The sequence below is a fragment of the Sceloporus occidentalis genome, unplaced genomic scaffold (assembly GCF_023333645.1).
Source record: "Sceloporus occidentalis isolate IW3139 unplaced genomic scaffold, rSceOcc1.0.p SCAF_7, whole genome shotgun sequence".
NCBI lineage: Eukaryota > Metazoa > Chordata > Lepidosauria > Squamata > Phrynosomatidae > Sceloporus > Sceloporus occidentalis.
Window position 1 is genome coordinate 86,978,082 of NW_028316987.1, and position 24,747 is coordinate 87,002,828.

General features: G+C 42.2%; 1 protein-coding gene across 7 annotated transcripts in view; it reads right to left on the reverse strand.

The window, feature by feature from the left end:
• Positions 1–1,913: 1,913 nt before the first annotated feature.
• The window catches only part of RBM33 (RNA binding motif protein 33), a 124,160-nt gene continuing 101,326 nt past the window's right edge, over positions 1,914–24,747 (reverse strand). For 3 of the 7 annotated variants that reach the window (XM_089533571.1, XM_089533569.1, XM_089533577.1), the window contains 2 exons: positions 16,564–16,652; positions 1,914–9,287 (listed from right to left, as the gene is read on the reverse strand). In XM_089533571.1, the coding sequence (XP_089389697.1) occupies positions 9,239–9,287; positions 16,564–16,652 (138 nt within the window). In that variant the 3' untranslated portion in view covers positions 1,914–9,238. Of the gene's footprint in view, positions 9,288–16,563; positions 16,653–19,810; positions 20,618–22,989; positions 23,028–24,747 lie in introns of those variants that run through there. The other 4 variants (XM_089533573.1, XM_089533570.1, XM_089533575.1 and 1 more) reach the window with 2 other exon arrangements.

Here is a 24,747-nt window from a genome sequence, read left to right on the forward strand (position 1 = left end):
GACAAGGCAAACCCCCTTTGAACAAATCTTGCCAAGAAATCCCTGTAATAGGCTCACCTTACTGTCACCATAAGATGGACATGATTTGAAAGCATACAATAATTTTCCTTAGAGAGTAAGGGTGGGAATTATATAGCCCTTGAGTTGTTTTTGAATCACAGCCCTAGGTAGCTCAGCCAAATGGTGAGGAATGCTGGGAGGTGCAGTCCAGAAACATCTGGAAAGCTGTATAGTTCCCAACTGCTCCTATAGTAGGGATAAATATAGAGAACCAGTTAGTCCAACATTTTTTTTTTTTAAAAGTTCCCCTCCTCTTTGCTTTTATCTCCCAGCTGAACATTAGGATCCCTAAATGTATTTCCTCTTCTCATCCAATACACTCCACTCACCCAGGTAATCCCCTAGAGGCAAAGTATCCATTGTCCTAACTCCTCTTAATATAATGGCTCCCAAACACGAGTCCCCAGATGTTGGATTACAACTTGCAGAACTCCTGAATTGACACCATGCTGGCTGAGAGTTGAAGTCCAACATCATCTGGGGACCCAGCATCTATATTAGGACACTACACGGGCTAATTTGTCTTTTCCCAGCCTCTCCTCCAACACACCAAAAAGACAGTAGAGCTGGGTGGCATTCATGGCATACCCAGGCAGCTCTTCAGGATGCAAGTTTGGATGAAAGGGCTGCCCTGTTTCTGTGGTTGGCATGGATGTTTGCCAACCAACTGCACATCTAGTTTGGTCTTTCAGACAATGTTTAGCTGCATGTGACAAAGGATTTGCCCTGGACACATGCATTACACATGTGAAAGACTGATGCAAGAACTGATGATGAAAGAATGAGAGCCAGCTTGATGTAGTGGCTCGAGTGTTGGCCTACAATTCTGCAGACCATGATTCAATGCCTAGGTCGGCCATGAAACCCACTGGGTGACCTTGGGCAAGTCATATGCCTCAAGGGAAGGAAATGACAAAACTCCTCTGAACCAGAAAACCTCATGATAGGTTTGCCTTAGAACTGCTCTAAGTCAGAAATGACTTGAAGTCACACAACAACTACAAGAACAAGCATTACTATAATCGTTAAAATATATGGAAATGCAATTTTAATAGCTTGAGTAGTGTTTTCCTTTGAGACTGGTGGACAATCAGCTTCCCCATCTCCTAAATATAACACATAACATTTGGGAAAGTTTTGCTACTAGACATTTTTGTTCTGCTAAATCTCTCTTCCAATTCAAGACAGGTGCTCTCTGGTCACTGATAGTGACCAGACAGCCTGAAAATAAGTTGGTGGCTTTTTAGTAGCCTTCTACTTCACCTCTCCCATTATTCTGCACTTGGGATTGGGTCTACTGAGGCCATAGTGCTTCGGACATATCATGAGACATGCTTGGTAAAGTGGAAGGTCTTAGGGAAGGAGACTGAGCTACAAGTGAATTAGTTCAATCAAGAACACCGCAGCTGCCCTGAGTTGGAAAGACTTGAACAGAGCAGTTGATGATCAGGAATTCTGGAGGTCTCATTCATAGGGTCACCCTAAATTGAAGTTGTCTTGATAACAAATAATAACAATAAATAACAATAAATAACATACTATTAAAGGCTCTTTCCATAAATGGTCAGCTATTTTCTGAAAGCCTACTGGAATAAAACAAAAGCCCTTCGCCTTCCAATGGAAAGACAACAAGGTCAGGAAACTAGAAAGGGGTGTGCCAGAACCTTTGCTGCCCCGAGACATGCCTATGAAGATGGTGGAACCAAAAGCAGGGCCTCCTACAAAGATCTGAGAGCCCTGCCAGGCTCCGATGGGAGAATACATTCTTTATAGCAGGAAAAGCTTCCAAAAATAATGCACTCAGATTTTTAATAAGTGGCAAAAAAGTGTTGAATAAAAAACACAGAAAAATGTATGGTAATTAAAAGGTTTTTTTTATTTACACTCTTGAATTACATCAATGAAGACTGAGTGCATCACAGTGAAATAAATTTAAAGACATACAAGTTAAATCAGAAATGACATTTTTATTACATTTTCATCTCTGTGAAGAAATTTGTACATTTGTACTACATCAACAAACTCCAGAGGAAAGGTCTAAGGCAAGAAGATGGAATCTGATGTGAAAAAGTATGCATACATTTTTAAAAAATGAACTGTAAAGTAATGTAGGTAGCAAATGCTGTATAAACATGAGATGAGAAGCAACCCCCAACGGAGTCAATAAAATGGCACAGCCGTCTTTTTCAGGCATCCCAACAAACCCAAATTTCACAGTCCAGATTAAACATAACAGGTTTGAGTGGCATTTCCGATCATACTCAAAATGTATACAGCTATTTCATGAAGTTACAGGTTAGGAAGGATCACAATTCAGTAATAGTAATAAAAGACAAAAGGTTTGACACTACAGCTACATGAGTAGTATTTACAGCACTATTACTGTCCCTGAATTCAGTGATAACTAGGAGAGCCTGCAAAAAGGAGGAGGAGGAGGAGGAGGAGAAAAAAGGATTAGTAATGCTACATTCTCCTGGGACTGCTGTAGAGGCCATTTTCCTGTATGGACATAAACAGTATGGTTAAGTGATAAGTTTTCCTGTTCTTTAGGATGTACATTGTTCCTAAAAAAGAGGCAAAAAGAAACCTGTAAAGGAAAAAAATTAGTTGGGTACTGCAGAAGCAGGTTAAACATTTGCAAATACTCAAACTGTTGTCCAAGGGGTGTCAAAAATCTTGTTTTGTCCTATAATACTGATAGTGTTTTATTACTCAAATAAGCCACTGGGCTGCAAAATTGTGAGTTAGCAATGATTAATGTGTCAGGGACGTTTGTGGCTGAATTCGTAGGGTATTGGCCATGGATCTCAATACCTGTGCAGCTCAACAGACCTCTTTTCTATGCTAGTGTTTGGCACCGAGAATTGGATTCCCTAAAAAGAGCAATGGCTGCTTTCCAAAGTAAGCATTCAACTTGGTGAAAGATAACAACATGCATTTAGGGCTGGATGTTGAATGCCTCTGTTAAAAGCCACTATAAATCTCCTTCCCTCCCATTCTATCTCTGCTTCCCCTGCATGCTATATGCCACAGGCAGAGAATCTACTCTCCATGTTTCTGAAGCAATCAGAGAGCAAATTCTCCACAGATCCCAAACACATACACAAGAGAAGCAGGAATATCACAGGAAGCAGGGAGAAGAAATTTATGGAGTACCCTTGCACGAGGCAGTTAGGTGCATTATCTTGAACTGAAAAACCTAGCAGAGAAGGTAGCAGTGGTAGTAGGGGCCCTAATTTTCATAGCTTCACAATAACTCTGAGGAAAACCTAGTGGGGTCAACTGATAGGTCTCTAACAGTCTCTTAAGAAAAACTGTGAAACTATGCAAGAGTAAAGATGGATGTCATCATCCTATTAAAGAGCTACATGCGAGATCAGTGATCGGTGAATGTACTGTGCAGAGCTTGAAAAGGTTATTTTTGGACCACAATTTGAGGAATTCTACAGCCTGCATGGTCCCTGGGGTTCTAGGAATTTCAATACAGAAGAGTAACTTCCCCAGGCTCTGGTTCTGAACACGGAAAGCCCAGCCCTATGACACTTAGCTAAGGGGATGGCTTTGGGTAAGCATCTCCATCAGAACCTCCTTTTTATCTCACTGGGCTGTTAGTGAGAGTCAGTGAGTTAGGAATCGTGAAGAATGTGCTGTAAGAAAGCTAAGTAAAATGGCACTGAATAAAACAGAAGGTGAAATTATTTAACAAATGACAGCATGAAGGTCTACTGTAAAGAAATGTGTTTAATGCAAGTAATGAATCTATTTACCCTGTAAAAAAAAATATTAGTTTTTGGTCAAGCTCAAAAGAGAGGCTAGAAATCAGCTCCCCATTCTCATATGCCTGCAAGGAAAATTGTTATCAATAACCATGTAGTGTTTATTTCTTGTTACACAAAAACAGAAAAGAGAGAAATTGCTACAAGGAGTAAAAGATAAAATGAATAAATGATCAGGTAAACATACTCATATAATTTTACAATTAACAGTGATTTCTCCCAAGGAATAAATAAAATATGTAAGAAAAGACACCCTACTAGATCCTCCATTTAAATTTATTGCTGTTTCTGAAGGATTTCGCTTCTCAGTTTGTCAGCGTGCTCTAAACAAACTTTAACAGAAACCTTCTAAAAATAATGAGCATGCATTTACACATTACTTTTTCTTTGCAAAGTCTACCTCCAATCCTATAGTGAAGCACAAAAATTAGTTTGGCTTTTTGTTTTAAAAAGACCTGACCTTCTCACCAAACTCCCATATGCTGTGAAACAGCTACAACCTGCTAGCCAAAATGAGCATAGAACTCAGTAATATCTTCTATGAATATCATCTTATTTTCTTTTTAAAAAAAAGATCCTTCCCAACCAGATTGATACCAGAACATGGTATACATGAGATCCAATATGAATCAGTGGTCTGTACATAAGGCCTCCCCAGGCTTTTTATATAAAGTGTTTCATTTTTTAAAAAAAGGTTACAAAATAACCTTACTCAAAATCCTTAGGATTTAATATTTTTGCAATATTCCTTTATAGTACTGATGCAATAAAATTCATCTTAGTAACTAACTGTGTTCCTAGCGCAATTTTCCAGGCAAATCTTAACAAGGTGAGTGCCCAGAGGTATTCATTCTTTCACTTACACTCCTTCAAAATCTAATTGTTTCTTCCAGTGGCACTTAGTTCTCCAAAATGGTTGCTGCAAAATAAAGCTAACAGTGAGAAATCTTGTAAGCAGGTGATCAAAGGGGAAAAGGTTTGTCTATCAGTAAACATCTGAGATCAATGACTGTAGCAAAATCTGACATGTAACAAAATAGAAACGAGAAATTCAATGGAACTAGGACCCTGTCCAGAAAAATCAGAGATAAGAAAACAAACCTTGTTAAAAAAAAAAAAGAAGCCCACACACACCTTGTTATTTTTTTTCTTCTAACATTAGGGAATACACAGAGTAGGTTCTTGCAAAGTGCTGGCAGTAGCAGTTGTCCAGATATGGATATAAGTGTGCAAATTAGAGCGGCAACATATAAACCAAATAAAGTGCTTAATATTCAGTACTGAACTAGTATCTAAACTGTACCCTTAGTGTAACTGTTAACCCCACCTCCCAATGTCAATTAAAACTTTCAGATTCAAACTCTGAAAAACTAGTTATCGTGGTCCACTCTGTGACAGGCAAAAATTAGAGGTCAGAATACAACAAAGCTAAAAGAGCATGTTTGTTGTATCAATTCTCATGGGAAAAGGAAACAACCCAAGTTGACACCGCTCCTTCATTTCTTCTGTGGTTACTATGTTTTGCGCATGTGCCCCTTGTTAATGAAACAGTGGTGCCACCACATGAATTCAATCATTAAAAGAAAATTGCTATCTCTTCATTTCACCACATAGGGCACATTTTTAAAACGTAGGAGCCAAAGGAGAATGGAGGGGAAATTTCACCTTATGTTGACAGTTCGCCATACAAATGATCATATGGACTTAGCCTAAATCTTTTCAGGAGTGACCTAGTTCTTGCCACATATTTTGTGGCATTCATTCTAGCACCTACAAGCTGCAATTCATAGGCCAGTCATTTCTCTCTCTAGCTCTCTTTTTTATTCATGGGATGTTATCACTATCCAACCCCTCTACTGTGATAAGGGCTGTAGATAGTAAGTGCAGGAATCCCCAATATACTCTTTGCTAGCTAGTTTCATCATAACATTTTGTTTACTTCTGCAGTATTTCTATTACTAGAAATTTATGTTAAATGGCATTTCTGATATTTGTAAACTAACTTCAAATATCTCTTCTTCAAGATTCATATTTTAACATGCTTTTGATAGTTTGAAGGAACACTAAACAATAGTGATACAAGAGTGCCATATATCCTCATGATAAACTAACCCATGAGTAGAAAGAAAACCAAAGTCATTTTCATAATTCTTAATGGAAACACTATTGTCTTGCTTATCTATATATCTTATAAGATGACCAAACCTTGTCCAAACCTAAAAAAGGTCACTGGCCAAACTTAAAATAAAAGCAAAACCCTAAAACAATGGATACTCTATTGCCCATTTAATGTTTTTACTATAAAGCCATGATTAATATCCTAGCACTGCACATAATTAGCTGCAGTTTTTTCTTCAGCAAGGACATAAAAGTTAAAGTAGAAAATGGTGCAAAATTAAATAAAACTATATCCAAGAGACAAAATAAAAATAAAAATAATATTCCTCTACCTCCACTGGCTAAAATACTCATTCAATGTTTCAGCTTCTGAAGCTTTATGAACAAATAATACACAGGTCAGGATACATGTATTGACTTGCTAGCATCTTTATAAAAAAAAAATTGGAGTTACACAAAAAAATGAACATATATGGAATAGTTTCCATTAAATTCTGATAAGACAATACAACTGCCTTCCTCCCCCACCCCACCAAGTAAGCGTTGATGCAGCTGAATTGTAAGCATGTGAATAGCTTCATTTAACGGGTTGTTTAAAAGTCTCGTATTTACATAATACATTAAATGCCATCTCTGCATCTCATTTTAAATGCATGATAAAGAAAGAACAAGATAATGGTTGCCACAGATCTTCTAAAAAAATAAGTGGTGACTGGTAGTGAAGTGTTGCACAAAGGACAGGGCCTCCACTTTTTACTGTGATTTTGCTTTTGTGGATGGCAGCTAAAGATAAGAAACAGCCTTTCCAACAAACTCTGTTCTACGTTAGCATTAATCAATCAATCTGTATATTACAAGCACTCAGAAACTCAATCCAGAGGCTGGGTGCCTGCCACCCAGAGAAGGTGCTTTCTCTTCACTAGTCTGGAGGAAAAGAATCAGAGGTACTTGGGGCTCCCCACGTTCCCAGGATCAAATTAGGCTGTTTCCAGTGTCAAAATGGTGAGTATGGATAATACCTATGTGCACACATGCACAATTATGTACACACTAGGCACACCCCATCATTTTTAGCAGATGGGAGCCAGACAAAAGTGCCTAGATTTCAATCATACAGATGCACACATCACCGGTTTAAATCTGTCATGGACTAATTTCCATGGACAGAAGTTTTAAATCATGAAAGGATTGAAACCTCACATTTGCCTTAAATGCTCTAACTTCATCTATTCCAAGTCCCAATAACACTGCCAAAAAAGCTGCCTTGATTTAAAGTGTAGTCTTAATATTTTGAAGGCCATTTAAAAAAAAGCTCTTTCAGAAAGCATCTTTGCTTTGAAACTTACCAAATCAACAAGACCTTGTTTACTTCTAAGCCCAATTTCAAGCCACTTGCATTCAGGCAATTCAGATCTCACTTTGATCAAGCCATTTTTGAGATGCTGTTTTTCTGTCAAGCTTATTCAGTATGGTGTAGTAGTACCTAAATTGTGGGATGAAGAAGGCCCAAATTCTGTGAATGTCTTTAACAGAAACTGCAAGGAAGGCTTATGTGTCTTCCTTATAGACCAAAACTCCCTTGAAGCTCAATTCAGTCATCTCTGTGGTTCTAACTGCCTGAACCTGATGCTTGTAAACCTTTGAAATAACCCTGAATAGAGAAAAGGTTTAACTAAAGCAAACCAAAATTCCATGGGTCAAGACAAGTACTGGTTCAATAGTCAAATTCACGCCAGGTACTGTACAAGGGTTAAGATGTGTTTACTAGACATTTGTTTAAAACGTACTTAAAACAACCACACTTTTACCACAACACATCCCTTATACAACTCCTGCAACATTTCTAGCAGGACAAGAAAGCCATTCAGTCTTTAAAATACATGCCCACAATGGTTTTAACTTGTTAAAACTCTTTACCAGAGTTTGATTTTAAATAGCTGAAACAAAAAGATTACCACCTTTTGATCTCACATAAAATTGTAGGCCTTAAAGAACAATATTCTTCCACCTGCTTCAGCATTAATATTTTAGTCTCTATTTACAATTTTTAAAAAAATTACTGCAGCACATTCTAAATTACTGCTCCTTCTCTGTAGCCACTATGTTAACTAGCACTGAAATATATTTCTAGAAATAATTAGGAAAGACCCTCCCCACAGCCCAAATAAAGCTGAAAACCAAGGAGTTTCTGATAAACAACAAATGCCTTACTTTGGAAACCACCAGCAGGGCATGGCAACAGATTTTACTAAGAATAAAACAAAGTTTCCTTCAGGTCTGCACATAATTTTTTAAAAACCCAGCTCCATGCCTCAGGGTAGAAAAACCATAATTTTAACTTGTAGTAAGAACATTAGAATACAGCTTCTGCTGTTATGCAGTCTTTTCTGCAAAGTATAAGATACAGAAAATCCTATAGAAAGATGCCTAACTTTAGATTATAGGCAATTTGCACAACAGAAGCCTGTCAAGAAGGAGTTTTTCCCCCAGTGTGTACTACCACTAGCATTATAACAAACCTGAATGTGTACAGGTTCTCAACCCTATCCTCCCTTACATGATCCCTTGCAATTGCCATAAAAGCAAACTAACAAAAGAATGCTTAAAGCTTTGCCTTTCAGAGACTCTGAGAAGATATATATACTAGTTATGTCTAAATGGTGAGATTATTCCTATAAAACTATGTTGGAAGGGGAATGTATGTCAAGAGAATTTGCAAGACTGTGTTGCAAAGAACTGCATTCACCTGACTGAAAGTAAGTGCTTTCAAGAAGTAGCTCTGAAGCCTCTTCGCAAAATATCAACAAATTACATACCCCAGATTTTATTCTACATTATGTGCACTTATCTACTTAACTACAAAAGGTAGATATGGGTGCATATTCTCATTTCAACACCTCACTTTGAAGATAAGAGCAACCATTATCAAATATTCTTTGCATGAAAGATTAAAAAAAAACAGTGTTCTTTTAATCTGAGTCAGTGTGGCCACACAGTGTATCTTCTGAAAGACATCTGCAGGTACAGCTCAAGCACAGTATCATTAGGTTCCATATGTTCAACACAGTAAAAGAAAGCCAAGAGAAAAATCTCTCCATTCTTGATCCTTGAAATCTCAGCTTCCATTGCAGCAATGTTGTTGCTGTCTATAGTGCCACAGGGTAGTCTGAAGTTTCAAAGGGACACTGCAAAGCTGGAACTGGAGATCACAGGGAGAGGTCCCAACCTTGTGACTTCCTCCATGTCATGCTTCCGGTAGTGTGTGGATCACTCAATTCAGCATATCACTCTACTATCAATGCCACGTTGATGTGTGACAAATCTATCATATGCCTGGAATAAGGTTAACACACGATGGTCAAGGTACATGCTGTCTAAAAACGGTACCAAAACTTATGCCATGAGTGTGCTAAGGAAGCCTCCTTGTCACACTTTTCTATCAGAAACCTAAGATATGGTTCAGTCATAGCCATGTTGGTCTGATAAAACAAGGCTTGTGAGTCCAAGGGCTACAGGTAACAGGGCTTTCTATGCAGCAGCATCCTAATTGTGGAACTTTCTACTAAAGGAAATTAGGCTGGCTCCATCTTTCTGGAGCTTCAAGTAGGCAACCAAAGCAGTGCTGTTCTACACAGCCTTTAAAATTTGGAACTGCTGTTTTACAACTTTATTTTGAGACTTTTAAAAAGTTTTAAAATAGTATTTTAATGTTTTATCTTCAATTGCTTTTATTTGTTCACTGTCACTTGCAGGAGCCCTTGTAGGCTAGAAGGTAAAATAGCAATATCTTAAATAAATAAATGTGTTGCCTCCTTGCCCTTTCACCCCTTCCTTGCATGTATCTGATTTCAGTTTATTAAATCAGTTGCTTATGGTGTTTGAAGTGGAAAAGGACAGGTTGCTTACCTGTAACAGTATTTCTTCGAGTGGTCATCTGCGAATACATACAAATGGGTTTTACTGCGCCTGCGCAGTGCTGTTCGGAAACTTCTAGAATCACTGGGCAAAGTTTACTTTGCAACATATAGAAACTTTTTGGCGGTAACCCCACCCACCCGTTATAAGGCCCCTGCCTTCCCGCTCTTTCCCCAGTTCCGCAATTTTTTCCGCCAAGCAGGCGATGGAAAGAGCCAATAAGAGCAGGACACTGAGGGGATGGACGGGTGGGATTTGTATGTATTCACAGATGACCACTCGAAGAAATACTGTTACAGGTAAGCAACCTGTCCTTCTTCTTCGTGGTCTCTGCGAATCATACAAATGGGTTTAGACTGACAAGCTTAGGTATGCGGCGGAGGGAGTGTCCTGAAACCAAAGCTGTGGTAAACCAAGGCATATTTATTGAAACAATAAACACCTTGATCCATAACCAGAGTCAGTCTTTTTGTTGATGCACAGACCAAACATAGCAATAACATTGCTAAACCTGAGAAGGGAACAAGAGGTCGTGCAAGACCAGTCCCATAGAAATTGTGCAAACCATCATTCAACAAATTGAAAACAGTGGCATATGTACATAAGTGGTGAAATACAAATCATCAATAGTGCAATCAATGCAACCCTGAAACCAACACAGCCCTCCCGAAGGCTGCATCTCGGATGGCTCTGGTGTCCAACCTATAATGCTTAATAAAAGTCAGAGGTTGGGACCAGACAGTAGCCTTGCAGACATCCTCCAAGGGAATCCCCGACAGGAATGCAGAGGATGCTGACACTGCCCTTGTGGAATGAGACCGAACCCTGCCCGGGAGAGGTTTGCCCAAAAGTTCATAGCAGAGGTGGATGGTACCGGCCACCCATTTGGAAAGCCTCTGCGCAGACACAGGCAACCCTTTCTTCGGCTCCGAGTAGCACTGAAAGAGTCTTTCGGAGCGACTGGTGGCAGCAGTTCTGTCCAAATAAAAAGCCAGCGCTCTCCTGACATCAAAAGAGTGCAGGCTTCGCTCTGCATCTGAAGTCGGGTTGGATGCGAGAGTTGGCAACACAATGTCCTGGCACATGTGGAAAGCAGACACAACCTTCGGCAAGAAAGTAATGTCTGTCCGAAGGACCACCTTGTCCTTGTGAAACCTCAGGAAGGGCTGGTCCCTCCGCAAGGCACAGAGTTCGCCCGCACGGCGGGCAGAGGTGATGGCCACAAGAAAGGCGGTTTTCCAAGTCAGTAGTCTCAAGTCCGCTGTGGCCATTGGCTTGAAAGGCTTGGATTGGAGCGCGGACAGTACCGCCTCCAAGCTCCAAGCCGGCGCCAGTACCGACACAGGAGGATGCAAGTTGGCACATCCCTTAAGGAACCCCTTCACGAAGGGGTCCCTAAAAAAGGAAGCCCTCCCCCCGAATTGGTACTTGGCACAAATGGCAGACAAATAGCACTTGATGGATGCGAGGCACAGCCCCTCATCCAAAAGCGCCATCAAAAATTCCAGCACCACTGGAGTGGACACTTGAGCAGGAGACAAGCCCTTTCGATCAAGGAAGAGGCTAAACCGCTTCCATTTCAGGGCATAGGGCGGTTAGGGCTGTATCTTCCAGGCCACCAGCGGCAGGTTCACGATGTTCGGGTGCAAGATCTGGCCGTCCTGGATCGACAACAGGTCGGGACGGAAGTCGAGGCGGAGGAAGCATCTCCTGGAGAGGTGGAGAAGGGATGCGAACCAAGGCTGTCTGGGCCACCACGGGATGATCAGGATCGCATGCGAATGGTCCGTTGTCATCTTGGACACCACCCTGGTGATGAGAGGGAAGGGAGGAAAGGCGTAAAGCAGCTCTCCCGTCCAAAGGAAGGCGAACGCGTCTCCGAGGGATCCGTCTATTAGCCTTCTGGAGCAGAACTGGGGACAGTGGCTGTTCCACTCGGTCGTGAAGAGGTCGATCCGGGGGGTTCCCCAACGCTCGAACAGGTCGCTGACCGTCTCCGGATGGAGCCTCCACTCGTGGCACACCGAAGAGGATCTGCTTAGGCGATCTGCCAACTCGTTGTCCTCTCCTGGGAGGTGAATCGCCTGGAGGAGCACCTGTCTTTGGATGCACCAGTCCCAGATGCGAAGAGTGATCTCGAGCAGAGTCCTGGACTTGGTGCCTCCTTGCTTGTTGATGTAATACATCACGGTAGTATTGTCCGTCCTGAGGAGGACCACGTTGCCTGTGACAGTGAGCTCGAATGCCCTCAGAGCCTTCTCGACTGCGAGCATCTCCAAAGCATTGATGTGGAGATGTTTGTCCTGGGCCGACCACTTGTCCTTGACAACCAGGTCGAGCAGGTGGGCGCCCCGCCTTCCAGAGAGGCATCGGTTGTCAAAGTCAATTGAGGTTGAGGCTGATGGAAGGGCATCCCGATACAGACGCTGCGATCGTCCAACCACCATCTCAGGGAGGTGGCCACCGGCCTCGGTACCGTGAGCCACTTTGACGGAGGGTCTTCCATCGGGGAGAAGACTGAGAGGAACCAGGACTGTAGCGGGCGTAGGCGAAGCCATGCCCACGGTGTCACGAAGGTCGTTGACACCATGTGTCCCAGAGCAACTTGGACGTCCCTGGCCCTCACTCTTCTGTGGGAAATGCAAGGCTTCAGTGATGCTACTAACGCCTCGAAGCGGTCCGTAGGAAGGAAGGCGGAGCATCTTTCGGAGTCGAGGATGGCTCCGATGAACTTGGCCTGCCTGGCTGGAGTGAAGTGAGACTTCTCCTTTTTGACGACCAGTCCAAGAGAGTCCAACAGATGCAAGGCGAACGAGATTGCCTCTCGGAGGTCCTGTTGTGAGTCGGCGACAAACAGCTAGTCGTCTAGGTAAGGGAAGACCCTGTAGCCTTTCTGGTGGAGGTATGCTACCACTGGAGCCATGCACTTTGTAAAGACCCGTGGAGCCGTGGCAAGGCCAAAGGGAAGCACGTTGTAGTGGTACGCGGTGGAGCCGACGGCGAAGGCGAGGAATCTCCTGTGGGACTCCCGAATTCCAATGTGGAAGTAGGCGTCCTTCAAGTCGACCGTTGCAAACCACAGGCCCTGGTATAGGAGAGGCAAAATAGAAGCCAAGGTTACCATCCGGAACCGGCGGTATTCGAGGAAGAGGTTCAATTCTCTTAAGTCCAAAATGGGTCTGATGCCGCCATCTGCCTTCGGTACCGTGAAGTACCTGGAGAAAAATGCCCTGGAACAGTGTTCGGGGGGTAACGGAGAGATTGCCCCCTTGAGAAGCAAAGCGCGCACTTCGTCGAGAAGGGTGTCCAAGGGGGGGTGGAAATAAAAGCTCCGGTGGGCGGGAGCTCTTCGAACTCGAGGGAATAGCCTCTACAGACAATGTCTAGTACCCAGGAGTCGGAAGAAATAGAGGCCCAAACGTTGGCAAAGGGCCTAAGGATGTCCAAAAAGCACAGAGGAGAGGCGAAGTGCGCGGGAAGTTTTCATGCCCTCTTTTTGCCTTGATCGGGGTCTTGCTGGCGGTTTTTACGGTACCGGGAAGACTGATTACGGCGGCCAGAAGACGAAGAGGACTAGGACGGGTACCTCTGGCGCTGAGAGCCCTGCTGATGAAACTGGCGGTCCTGATAGGAGGACCTATGAAATTGACCTTGTTGCTGTTGCCAAGGGCGAAATCGCTTGCGGAAAGGGGATGGAACGGGGGCCGACATACCATGTTTTCTCACCGCCGCCTTCATCCTGAACTTTCGATTAAGCCTATCGTCAGTCTCGGCATGGAACAGGCCCGAGTCATCGATGGGCATGTCTTCAATGGTGGCTCTGACGCTAGAATTGAGGTCCGAGCCCCTTAGCCAGGCGTGCCTCCTTAGGGCGAGGGATGCTGCCATGGCCCTGCCCGAACACTCCACGACATTCCTGGACGCCGTGATGAGCCAGGCGCCAATGGAATGGGCCTCATCTCTGATTTCAGTCAGTGTCCGTTGCACCCCATCCGGGACGTCCGGCACGATCGGGGAGATGCCTTCCATCAGGGTTTGGACATAGGCGCCCATACAGGCAGTGTAGTTGGTCGCCTTCACCGCCAACGCAGCCACTGCATAAGCTTTTCTAGCCAAGGCATCAATCTTCTTGGCCTCCTTGTCCATTGGTGACGCTGCCTGACGCTGCATGGAGACCTGCTGGGCGCCCTCAACGATAGCCGAATTCTGACGAGGGTGTGAGGTCAACCATGGTGAGTTTGGAGCCGAAACCCTGTAGAGGGACTCGATCTTGCGTGGCAGGCCAAGGAGTGAAGAAGGGGCGTCCCAGGAGCGCTTGACCAAAGTCTCTAGAGACGGCAGGAACGGCACGGAGGGTGTCGCGTGGACCCGACCGCGTACCCTGCGCTCAACCGGGTCCTTGGCTTCCTCCTCAGGATATGAGAGCTCGATGTCCAGAGCCCTGGACATCTTAATAACATGTTCTGCAAACGACCTCACATCATCCATCGGGGAAGCTATCTCCGAGTGGTGAAGGAATTGAGGGGAATCCCGAGCAAGCTCCTCTTCACCCGAGGCGTCATCAGAACCGATGGGATCTGGTTCAGAATCCGAAGAGACCAGCTCAACAGCAGCCACAGGCCTGGTGCGTTCAGTCGGTCGGGTCACGGGCAGCAAGGAAGGCGCTGAAGACGGCCCTGGTCGGTCGGCGCGTTCCTCGGGTCGGTGTCGATCCTGGCCATGAGCATGGTCTTGTTCACGAACGCGGTCCCGAACCGAAGTGGGCTTAGCCAAGGCGACCTCTCTCGGAACTGGCAAAAAGAACTGGTCAGTTTCCGAGTCGTAGAAATATGTAGCATCATCGAGTTCCCGAGCCGGTGAACGCAGAGCAGGTGAAGGGGACCTCGCTGGAAGGTCACAAGGGTCCTCATCATCTGAAAGGAGAAAGGGGAGCGCTGTCGAAGCCGACGGAGCTGGAACCAAAGATGATTGGGCGGCGGCCCCACGGTCACGATCCCTTACAGGAGAGTGGACCTCGACAGACGGTGTGGCGAGGGAAGCAACCATCACCAGGGAGTCGGGACGAGGACGGTCTCGATGATGGGCCTTGCGGGACCCAGCAGCCTCCTTGGGTGCGGCCAGTCTCTTGGATGGAGACCCTGACTGAGAACTTGGGTGACCACTAGATGACTTGGCCTTCTTAGCAGAAGAAGAAGATGTTGAGACCGGGGCCGATGATTGCCTCTTTTTGCCAGACTTAGGGCGAGCAGGTGCATCCGGGGGAAAGAAGAGGATCGGTGACTCCGAGATCCTAGCCACCTGTCCGGCTCCATCTCTTTTCCCGGAGGCGGACTCCTTCGGGCCCGAGGCATCGGGTTCGGAGGCGGCCCTTCTCGAGCCGGAGTCATCAGGTTTGGAGGGCTTGGAATGGTCCGACGATCCCGACTTGGCTTTGGCCTTCTTGGAGCTGGAAGATGTCGCCGAAGCCGCCTTATGGGACCTCTGGTCGGAGGCCGCTCGCTGGGATGACCCCGATGTTTCGGAGGAAGCTCCCTCTTCGCGAGGTGGAGCAGAGGCGGCAGCAGAACCCAATGACCCTGATTTATGAGGGTGCTTAGTGGGTTTGGCGGTGGCACTGGGCTTAGTGGAGCCGCGGGCCACAGGGGGTGCGGCGTCAGAAGCCCCCGAATCCAGCACCAGCGAAGTAGAGGGAGGTGCGCTGGCCGGGCCATCACGGGCTGGGAGAGAAGGAGTCACAGCAGAAGCCGAGGGGGCCGAGGCAGGGCGAGAATCCCCCTCCCGAATCTTGCCCTGGGCTATTGCGGACGTCAGCCGCGATTCCCGGTTCTTCCGGGCTTGGGAAGACATAGACTTACAGAGGCTGCAAGCCCTGGGGTCGTGGTCCCGGCCGAGACACAGCAGGCAAGAGGAATGCGGGTCCTGTACAGGAACTTTTCCTCCACAGACGTCGCATTTCTTGAAAGGAGGAGACATCCTTTATCGAAGTCAACAAGCCAAAACGAGGTCCGAGATCCAAATCGAAGTACACGGTCCGAGGTCAAACAACATGGGGGAAGAAGAGAAGCCAAAGTCCAGAAAAAACAGTCCGAGTCAAATAGAACCAGTGATCCAAACAAGCTAGCAAGAGCGAAGTTCCAAACAGCAACCAGCACGGCGGAAAAAAGGAACTGGGGAAAGAGCGGGAAGGCAGGGGCCTTATAATGGGTGGGCGGGGTTACCGCCAAAAAGTTTCTATACGTTGCAAAGTAAACTTTGCCCAGTGATTCTAGAAGTTTCCGAACAGCACTGCGCAGGCGCAGTAAAACCCATTTGTATGATTCGCTGAGACCACGAAGAAGAACTGTAGTTTACATGCTGCTTAGGAATCAGGATCCAAACATAGCTTGATATCCTGATTTGTAAGCAGCACTCAAAACCTCTCTGCCCCTGTTTGTATGTAATGGGACAATTATAGTTTAAAAAGCCAATCTTATTAATGTCAGTCAAGCAAGAGAAGAAAGTAAAGGTGAGGTACTTATGCATAGGCACAAAGCTTGGTCTTAATCATGGATTTAGAACATTGTTATGTCTCAACTAGACCTAACTTGAAAAGCTATTATCTCATAGCTGATTTATTTATTTTTAGTCTTTATTTATTTTTATTTTTTAAAAATGAGATTATTAAAGATGAGAATTCAATTAATATTTACAGTACCTGTGAAACTTCTGTTGAAACTTTAAAGCATCAGCTGGTTCTTTAAATTTTGCTATAGCCTTTCGTTGCTGAGGAAGCATCTGTAAACTCTGGGCAGACAAAAAGAAAGAAAAGATTACTCTGACATCTATTTATTTGTTTAATGTATATCCTGCCTTTCTCTGAACATGAGACCCAAGGCAGCTCAAAACATAGAGTAAAACAAATCACAGGTTAAAAAACCCCCACGTTGATTATAATTTAAAAGTTTAAAAAAAATTAAATCAACTTTTCTATTTAAAACAACACTGATGTGAATCAATTTTAAAACATAAGAAGGAAAATGAAAGTACAGCATATAAAAGCCATTAAAGATCCTTCTGCAACAACCACTTAATTGCCATAATCCATGAGAGCAGAGGGGACCAACCAAGTTTAACATTTTGTTTACTTTTTAAGGAATAGCAGGGCCTGGAAATATTTCATCTCTTTGGAAGGAGGAATCAGGGTGATGTAGAGAATTATTCCATGGTAGGAATACAATCTTGCTGTTTGACATAAAGAGGATATAAAACTGTGGTCATCAAAGGCAACTTGCAAACGAAGCAATTTGAATGCTAAATTTAAAGCCTAGAATCAGAGAATCATAGAGTGGAAAGAGACTGCAAGGGCCAGCCAGTCCAACCCCTTGCCATACAGGAAATGTAAATACTTGGGCCTTGCTGATTTCCTCAGAAATCAGAATCCTGATTTTTTTGCTAATCCCGAACATGCAGCAAAAATAGAAGATTTTTCAAGCCCCAGAATGGGAAACACACAAATAAACCACAATGGAGGCTTCAATGTGCTGCAGTCCATAAGCTACAGCATGATCACTAATCATTTTGGAAACATGCTTGCCATTCCTATTGCAATAGGGCAGTAGTTCCTAATCTTTGGTCCTTCATTTGTTTTAGATTTCAGATCCCTGAGGCCCCATCCAACTTGGCCACAAGTCAGTAATTTTAGGAGCTGAAATCCAAAACATTTGGAGGACCAAAGGTTGGGAACCACTGCATAGGGAATACTGAAAGCCTAAGATCTCAATTAGTCCCACTGAAATCATGGAACGTAAGGTAGGTACTTTAAAATTCAGCTCTATTGATTTCATTGGGACTAATTCAAAGTATGATCAAATCTTACACCAACACATTAATATCACAATTGTTGGATAACTTCATATTTTAGTTACCAGTAACTTTTTTTTAGAGGAATAAATCGGTAAAATAATTTCAAGACTAATTTCCCTGACTATTAGTTCTTTACTATAGCTATATGAGAGTAAACCAAGGATACAGTACTTAATTGTCAAAGGACTACAGTGAACAGAAGAATGATGTCTAAAACTCATTTTTAATACAAAGAAATCTGGAATGCATGACCATAAGCCAAGACAAAATAAGTTTATTGCATACGTAAGCAAACTATGGCCCATAAAACACAGATGAAAAAAAAAATAACACAAATATTTGTATAGAAGGACTGCTCCATTTGTATAAAAGGATTGCTTTATTTTTCTTAGGGCTTATGGTTTTTTTTGTTTTTTTTTTTTTAAATAGAAGCACATTTCCCCCTTCAACTGTAAGATAAATCATTTAGCATAATTTCAGTGTTCTGCACAAACGTGTATTCTAGGATAATGAAATCCCATTTTCTGCAAAGTGGACTTACGTGTTCCCAGTCACTAAGTTTACATGTATTTATTAGCTGACAAATCCCACTTGTATATGGGTGCATCTGCACTGTCGAAATAATGTAGTTTGACACCGCTTTAAGTGGTGTAGCTCCATCCTATGGAATCCTGGGATTTTTAGTTTTAGAAGCTCTTTAGTCTTCTCTGCCAAAGAGTGTTGGGGGCTCACAAAACTACAAATCCAAAGAAGTGGTGTAGATGCACTCCTAGTATGGACAGGCTTACATATATAGCAACTTTGTGTTGAAATGATCCAATGGAACAGACAGGGCAAAATAAAGCTGCTTCAGTTCACTTTGAAGGTATGCTGTTTAAATAACACACATATCTTAATAGACCAGAAGCTGTGCCAAAGCTGAGCTCCAGTCCTTAGGACTGGAGCATGGCTTTGACACGGCTTCCAGCTTCTTAGGATGCATGTATCATTTAAACAGCATACCTCCAAAGTGACCCGAAGCAGCATCATTTTGGCCTGTTTGTTTGGGCCCTTAGACATCTCTTATCTATCACCACTTGTAAGAAAGAAATCTTCCTGTATGCCAATTTAATGCCGGATAATGTTGGACAAATGAAAGGAGACAGTGATTTTATACACTGCAACACTGAAGTGACATTTTTTAAAAAATATAGTTAAATACAACTGGTTAATTTAAACACAACTATTTAAGTTCATTAAATGAACTCACCAAAACCAAATATATCTGTTCTTCAGCATAGAAAAATGGCAAGAAAAAGGATAGCAAAATATAACTGTTTTGGTTTATGTATGTGGGCAGACTAAACAATGCAGCAAAACCACTGCGAAACATCTTGCCAAGAGGTGACACTTTCCTCCCTTCTTGAATAGTCATGAAGAAGAGATCAGAAACATTCGCTTCTATTTTCAACTAATCATGGGTTGTTGTTATGATTGAAACATGAACTGCAGTTAGTTTTAATGATTTCATGTATACGTTTCCATGCAAATCACTGCCAAGAGTGATGCTGGGAAGAGTATGCAACCTGGAAAGCAGACTATATCTTAATTTAAAAATAAAAATACCAAGAAAATAGAACACAGACCACAGCTGTATCCAAAATGTGTTACTGCATAGATAATGAAGAGCTTCTTTTCATTCCATCAGCCTGTTTTTGAAATGTCTTGTTTAAGAAATAAATTTTGCAAACACAGGAAATAAAGAATTCATTGTGAAGTCAAAGGCTTTCATGGCCGGCATCCATAGTTTTTTGAGGGTTTTTCGGGCTATGTGGCCATATTCTAGAAGAGTTCGTTCCTAACGTTTCGCCAGCTTAAGATGCCAGCCACAGATGCTGGTGAAACGTCAGGAAGAAACTCTTCTAGAACATGACCACACAGCCCAAAAAACCCACAAAAAAACTAAAGAAATCATCTTTATATTACACTTTATATTAGTGTAAGGTACCTAGAGCTCACCATGAAAACAGTATATTGAAAACAGTCTGATTTATTTAGAAAACAAAACAGTTTTAAAAGCTTTTTAATACAAAAAGTCTTAACAGAGTTAGTGGTACAGATTTATTTATTATAAAATAAACTTTTGTAAACTGAGTACTTTAACAAAGATTGTTTAAAGAGAACTTTAAAAAAATAAACACAATCCAGTTCTAGTACAGGTACTTTCACAGTAAATCTGAGAAGTGGAGACTGAAACAAAGTTGTGCAATCATTAAAACAAAAACGGTCTGAGATCTAACTCTCAGAAATCTGGTTGTGGCTAAGGCATTTTAGAGCTTGGAAACAGTTACTTTTTTGAACCCCACAGTCAACCACAGACAAGCTGGGTGAGGGATTTTGGACAATGCAGTTCAAAAAAGTAATGTTTGTAAAAACATTATGGATATTTGATCAGAGCTCCATTCTCTTGTAGGAGTCTGTGTCCCATCTCTCAATAAGAGCACTTTTTAGTAGGTTTTTCATTTCCACATCATTAAAGGTTAACAAATTAAAGACAATGCTTGCTGTTAATACAGCAAATTACAGAAGAATTACACAAATAAAGAATTGATTTGCACATATATAAACTATCTATGCTGAGATTTCACCACCTACAGAACAGTCACCGATCATGACGAAGCCCCTCTAATTCCTGAGAGGAATGGCATACTTAAAGGGTCCATTTAAGTCAACATAATGGGAAAAGTGATTGTGGCAAGGCACTCCCCACCAGCGAGATGCAGCAATTTCTCCTCTGTCAACAGATGTTCTCCCCTCTCCTGAACCATCTTCGGCCCTGCTGCTAATAACTGATTCTCACAACCAAGTTAGGTGAATCTCTCTCAACTACTGCAGGACATTCGTTCAATGCCTTAGCCTCCAGCCTCCTGTGATAACCAATTGGGACAGGAAAAAAGAAGAAGAAGCTATATTTAGCTATAGCACCATTTCTCAAGACAACATTCCATCAGCTACCTTGGGTACACAAAACCGACATAATGTGTTATTAATTTATTTCATTCCCCAAATGGAGCTCAATGCAGATTAAGATGGCAAACCCAGAGCCCTGCTTTGAAATAAGAGAAATGGTGAGAAAAGCAACCTGTATCAAACCCAGAGTCATAATGTTCACACCTGTTTTTGTGCACCCCACCACCAAAATTATTGTTCATTACAGAGTCACAAGTGTCTGTGTACAATGGCACACACTTAAATAGTTGGGGGTGATGCTGCCTCAGCTATTGGATATGGAAAGTTCAAGTTCTCTACATTTGGGACTATTGGAGGGCAGATGAAAATAAGAGACATTCCACCCAGTGGAAACTGGCTAGATCACCCAACTCTAGATCTGTTCTATAAACCTATTTCTTATAAACACTCCAACAAAAAGATGCTGTCAAAACAAAATCACTTTTGGCCCTCTATTGTTCCAACTCCAGTTTGTACTATACTGTCCATAGTACTAATTTATATGGGGGTTTTAATTAATTTATTTTTTTAGCCAAATTTCTCAATGATATAAATCTCTAGGAATTTAGATGAGTCTCAGTCTTGAGATATTTGGATGAGTCTCAAGTCACAAGATGGAATGTTTTCTTCTAAACAATGACTGCCTTCACTAAACCACTCCCTTTTGGTAGTTCTTGTATCATTCATTATTGAGTGCACATTTAACTCCTAGAAAGAATTGCCTCTGTTTCTTCTTATTTTGTCTTATTCTGTCTGAAATACAGTTCTCTATTCTCAAGAGGAATGCATTTTTTCTCTTTATGCTGGATGTCTTGTTTTCACTCATTCAGCTTACAGAAGCAATACCTGTTTACCAAGGTGGAGATGTACTATTCACCTGCCATCAACATGGCAGTTAAAAGAATATATTCTGGTATGGAAATCTCATTTTTTTTACAGAAACACTTTTATTACACACATAAAAAGGCTAAGAACTGAATCAGTATGAATTTATATTAATTAAAAAATTGTTGTTGTGTGCCTTCAAGTCGTTTCTGACTTACAGTGATCCTAAGGTGAACCTATCACAGGGTTTCCTTGGCAGAATTTGTTCAGAGGGGGTTTGCCCTTGCCATAGGCTAACTTAAATGTGGGTTTCAAACCCAGAACTCATTTCAACTGAAATAATGGTTTAAGGCTTTATATAAATAAATAAATAAATAAATAATTTATGGTGTGATGGCTCACATCCAATGGTTGATGCCAACTACAGTATATTCATTGAATCAATGAATGTTACATAATTGCTGACTTCCTGAATTCCAACAGACTCAGTGGATCTATTATAGTTGGAACTAAAAACTCGAGTAAAAGCCAATGTGATTTTAAAGAAAGGTTTATCAGTTGCCCTGACAAGGAACTTTGGGTTGTAATGTAGTGGCTGTTAGCATGCCAATTCAAAGGTGAAAACCAGCAACTCATAAAGTAAAACGGCATTTTTACAGAAGTGTTGCAGAGAAATATAATTAAACAGGCAGAGCTCAGTTATCAAAGCCTCTGTCAGTGAGGCTCCTTTTTAAAAGCAAACAAATAAATAAGTGCAATGCTCTATCTTCTGTCTAGCTGGACATTTTTAGCAGCACATATACTGGTAAAATAGTGAAGGAGGGCTGGAGAAACATCAGACTTTTGGTGCTGGGTTGCAGCAGTGTCTGCAGTAGACAATGCAATGAACAACTCTTGAGCTGAGCAAGAAAGGGATTCTGCTGCAGCCAATTCTACTGTATCCAAGCAAGTTAAATTGCAACTGCCTCCAGAATCCCTTTCTGACTAAGTGTGAGCAAAACTTAGAGAAAAAGGGACAGAGGATATACCTGCCTCACCAGTCCCCCCGCAGCACATAGAAGGAGGAGGAGGAGGAGGAGGAGGAGGAGATCAGCAAGTTTGGCCACCAAAATGGAAATCATAAGAAAAGTGGAGGCTGGTGAAACAAAACGTCATTCCTGGGTGCATTTTGGAAGAAACCTTCAAGCAGTCTGTAGCACATTAAAATGTTGTTTTGTTAATTTATGCAAGGCTTACTTGATCTTGTTTTTCTATTTCATATGCATATATCATTAGTTTTGCTGAAACATGCTCAACTGCTCTCATTTTTTTGTGGTGTAGGAATCTATCCCTATTCTTTCTACATTATTTTTGCCTCTTGTACCAAATTTTCTGTTTTAAAAGTGACACCCAGGAACACATCTACTTTGTTAACTGAAATATACCTTTAGTAGTAACTTGATCCCACTATTATCCATTAACTTACTTTACCAGCTTCTGCTTTGGGGATTCCAAAAACAGGTGCTAGGAAAACATATAAAATGGAGTTAAGTCTGCACATCTTAACCACACTGTTATAATAAGTCTGACTTCTGATTCTCCTGAAATGTGGTACAACCAGCACTGTTTTCTTTCAAGCTCTAACCAAACTATTCTCTCCCTATCATTTCACAAAAAAGAATGGAAGATCCATTCCATGACAATCAGCAATGAGAATGACATTGGATATAGGCCATCAAGGACAAGAAGACAGCCTTTAGCCCAATGATATTCCTAAATGCGTCCTTTCACTGTCACAGACAGGTGTGAATTGTTGGCATGCTCTACATATTCTGGGGTATGTGCTGCTCTTGAAGATGATGTTGCTATAAGAGCAAAATCTGCTGTTCTTAGGGACACTACAAGCTGCCTCACACCAAGATTGCTGGATGATCTAGCTTAGTACTATCTGTACCACGTGGCAGCAGTTCTCTAGGGTTTCAGAAGGCAGTCTGTATCTGAAGATGCCAAGGATTGAACCTGGCATGTTACATGCAAGGCATGTGATCTTGCATGTAATATCTGGACCCTCTTGAAACTGAACTGCCTAGCTCTATCTGACAGGAATCTAGGGTTGCAACTGGTCTATGTCAACACCTAGCCTTTTCATTTACAGTTTTCCTTTACATATCCACATGTCCATAATAATGATAAGACATTTTCTACAAATGGAGGCTGTTATCATACAATTACCCTCCCTTAGAGGGACAATGAAATAGTACTGAAGGACAGGTCAGTGCAGAAAAGGGCTGCCTTGATTCTTGAGAGGTCACATCCACGACCTCCTCTACCCCAATGGAAGAAGATGAAAAGCTGGCAGCATACTTGTTGGCAGTAGAACAAGTAGGAAGGAGCCCTTACCTTTCCAGAGTGGGATAGGAACAATCATCAAGATTGTAATTCAACCTCAGTGTCCCATGCGAAATGGATCTAAGCCATATACTACAGATTAAACTGTGAGATTTGTTAAGCTGCATACTGGCCACCACATTCAGCCTAATTCTTGCTATATATACTTTACACACCAAATTTTGAAATGGGGAGAATATTTTGGAGAGAATAAAAAGTTCACCGTTGCCCATAATTAACCACGTCAACCTCCTACCTCATTTTATTTCCTGCAATATACAGGCATACCATGCTTTGAGATTCTTTGTTTGAGAGCTCTTCTCTAATACAGCATATTTCAATTACACAACACAGCACCATTTTGTTATCTGTGTTCACTCTGTTTACAGCATTTGTGCACTCTTGTGTCTCAGTGTTGTATTCTGGTATTTTTTTATTTAATAATGACAGTGTAAATATGTTTTTAGGCTTTTATATGCACTGGCAAGTGGGGAAAAAAAGGCTGTGATTCATTTTAAGGCAATACAGTGGGCCCTTGGTATCTGCTGGGGTTTGGGTCCAGGACTTTCTGTGGATACCAAAATCTATGGATGCTGAAATCCCATCATATAGAATGGCACAGTACAATGGTATCCCTTATATAAAATGGCAAAATCAAGGTTTGCTTCTTGGACTGTTAAAAAAAAATATTTTCAAGCCTTGGATGGTGGAATACATGGACTCAGAATCTGTGGATGACTGTATCCACATTACAACCTAACTCCACTGTATTAGAGTGTATGCCTGTACTTAAAAATTGTGAAGGGAAACTTCTGACAGGCTGAGAGGCTAGCAGCTGACAGGTTAGCAAACTTCC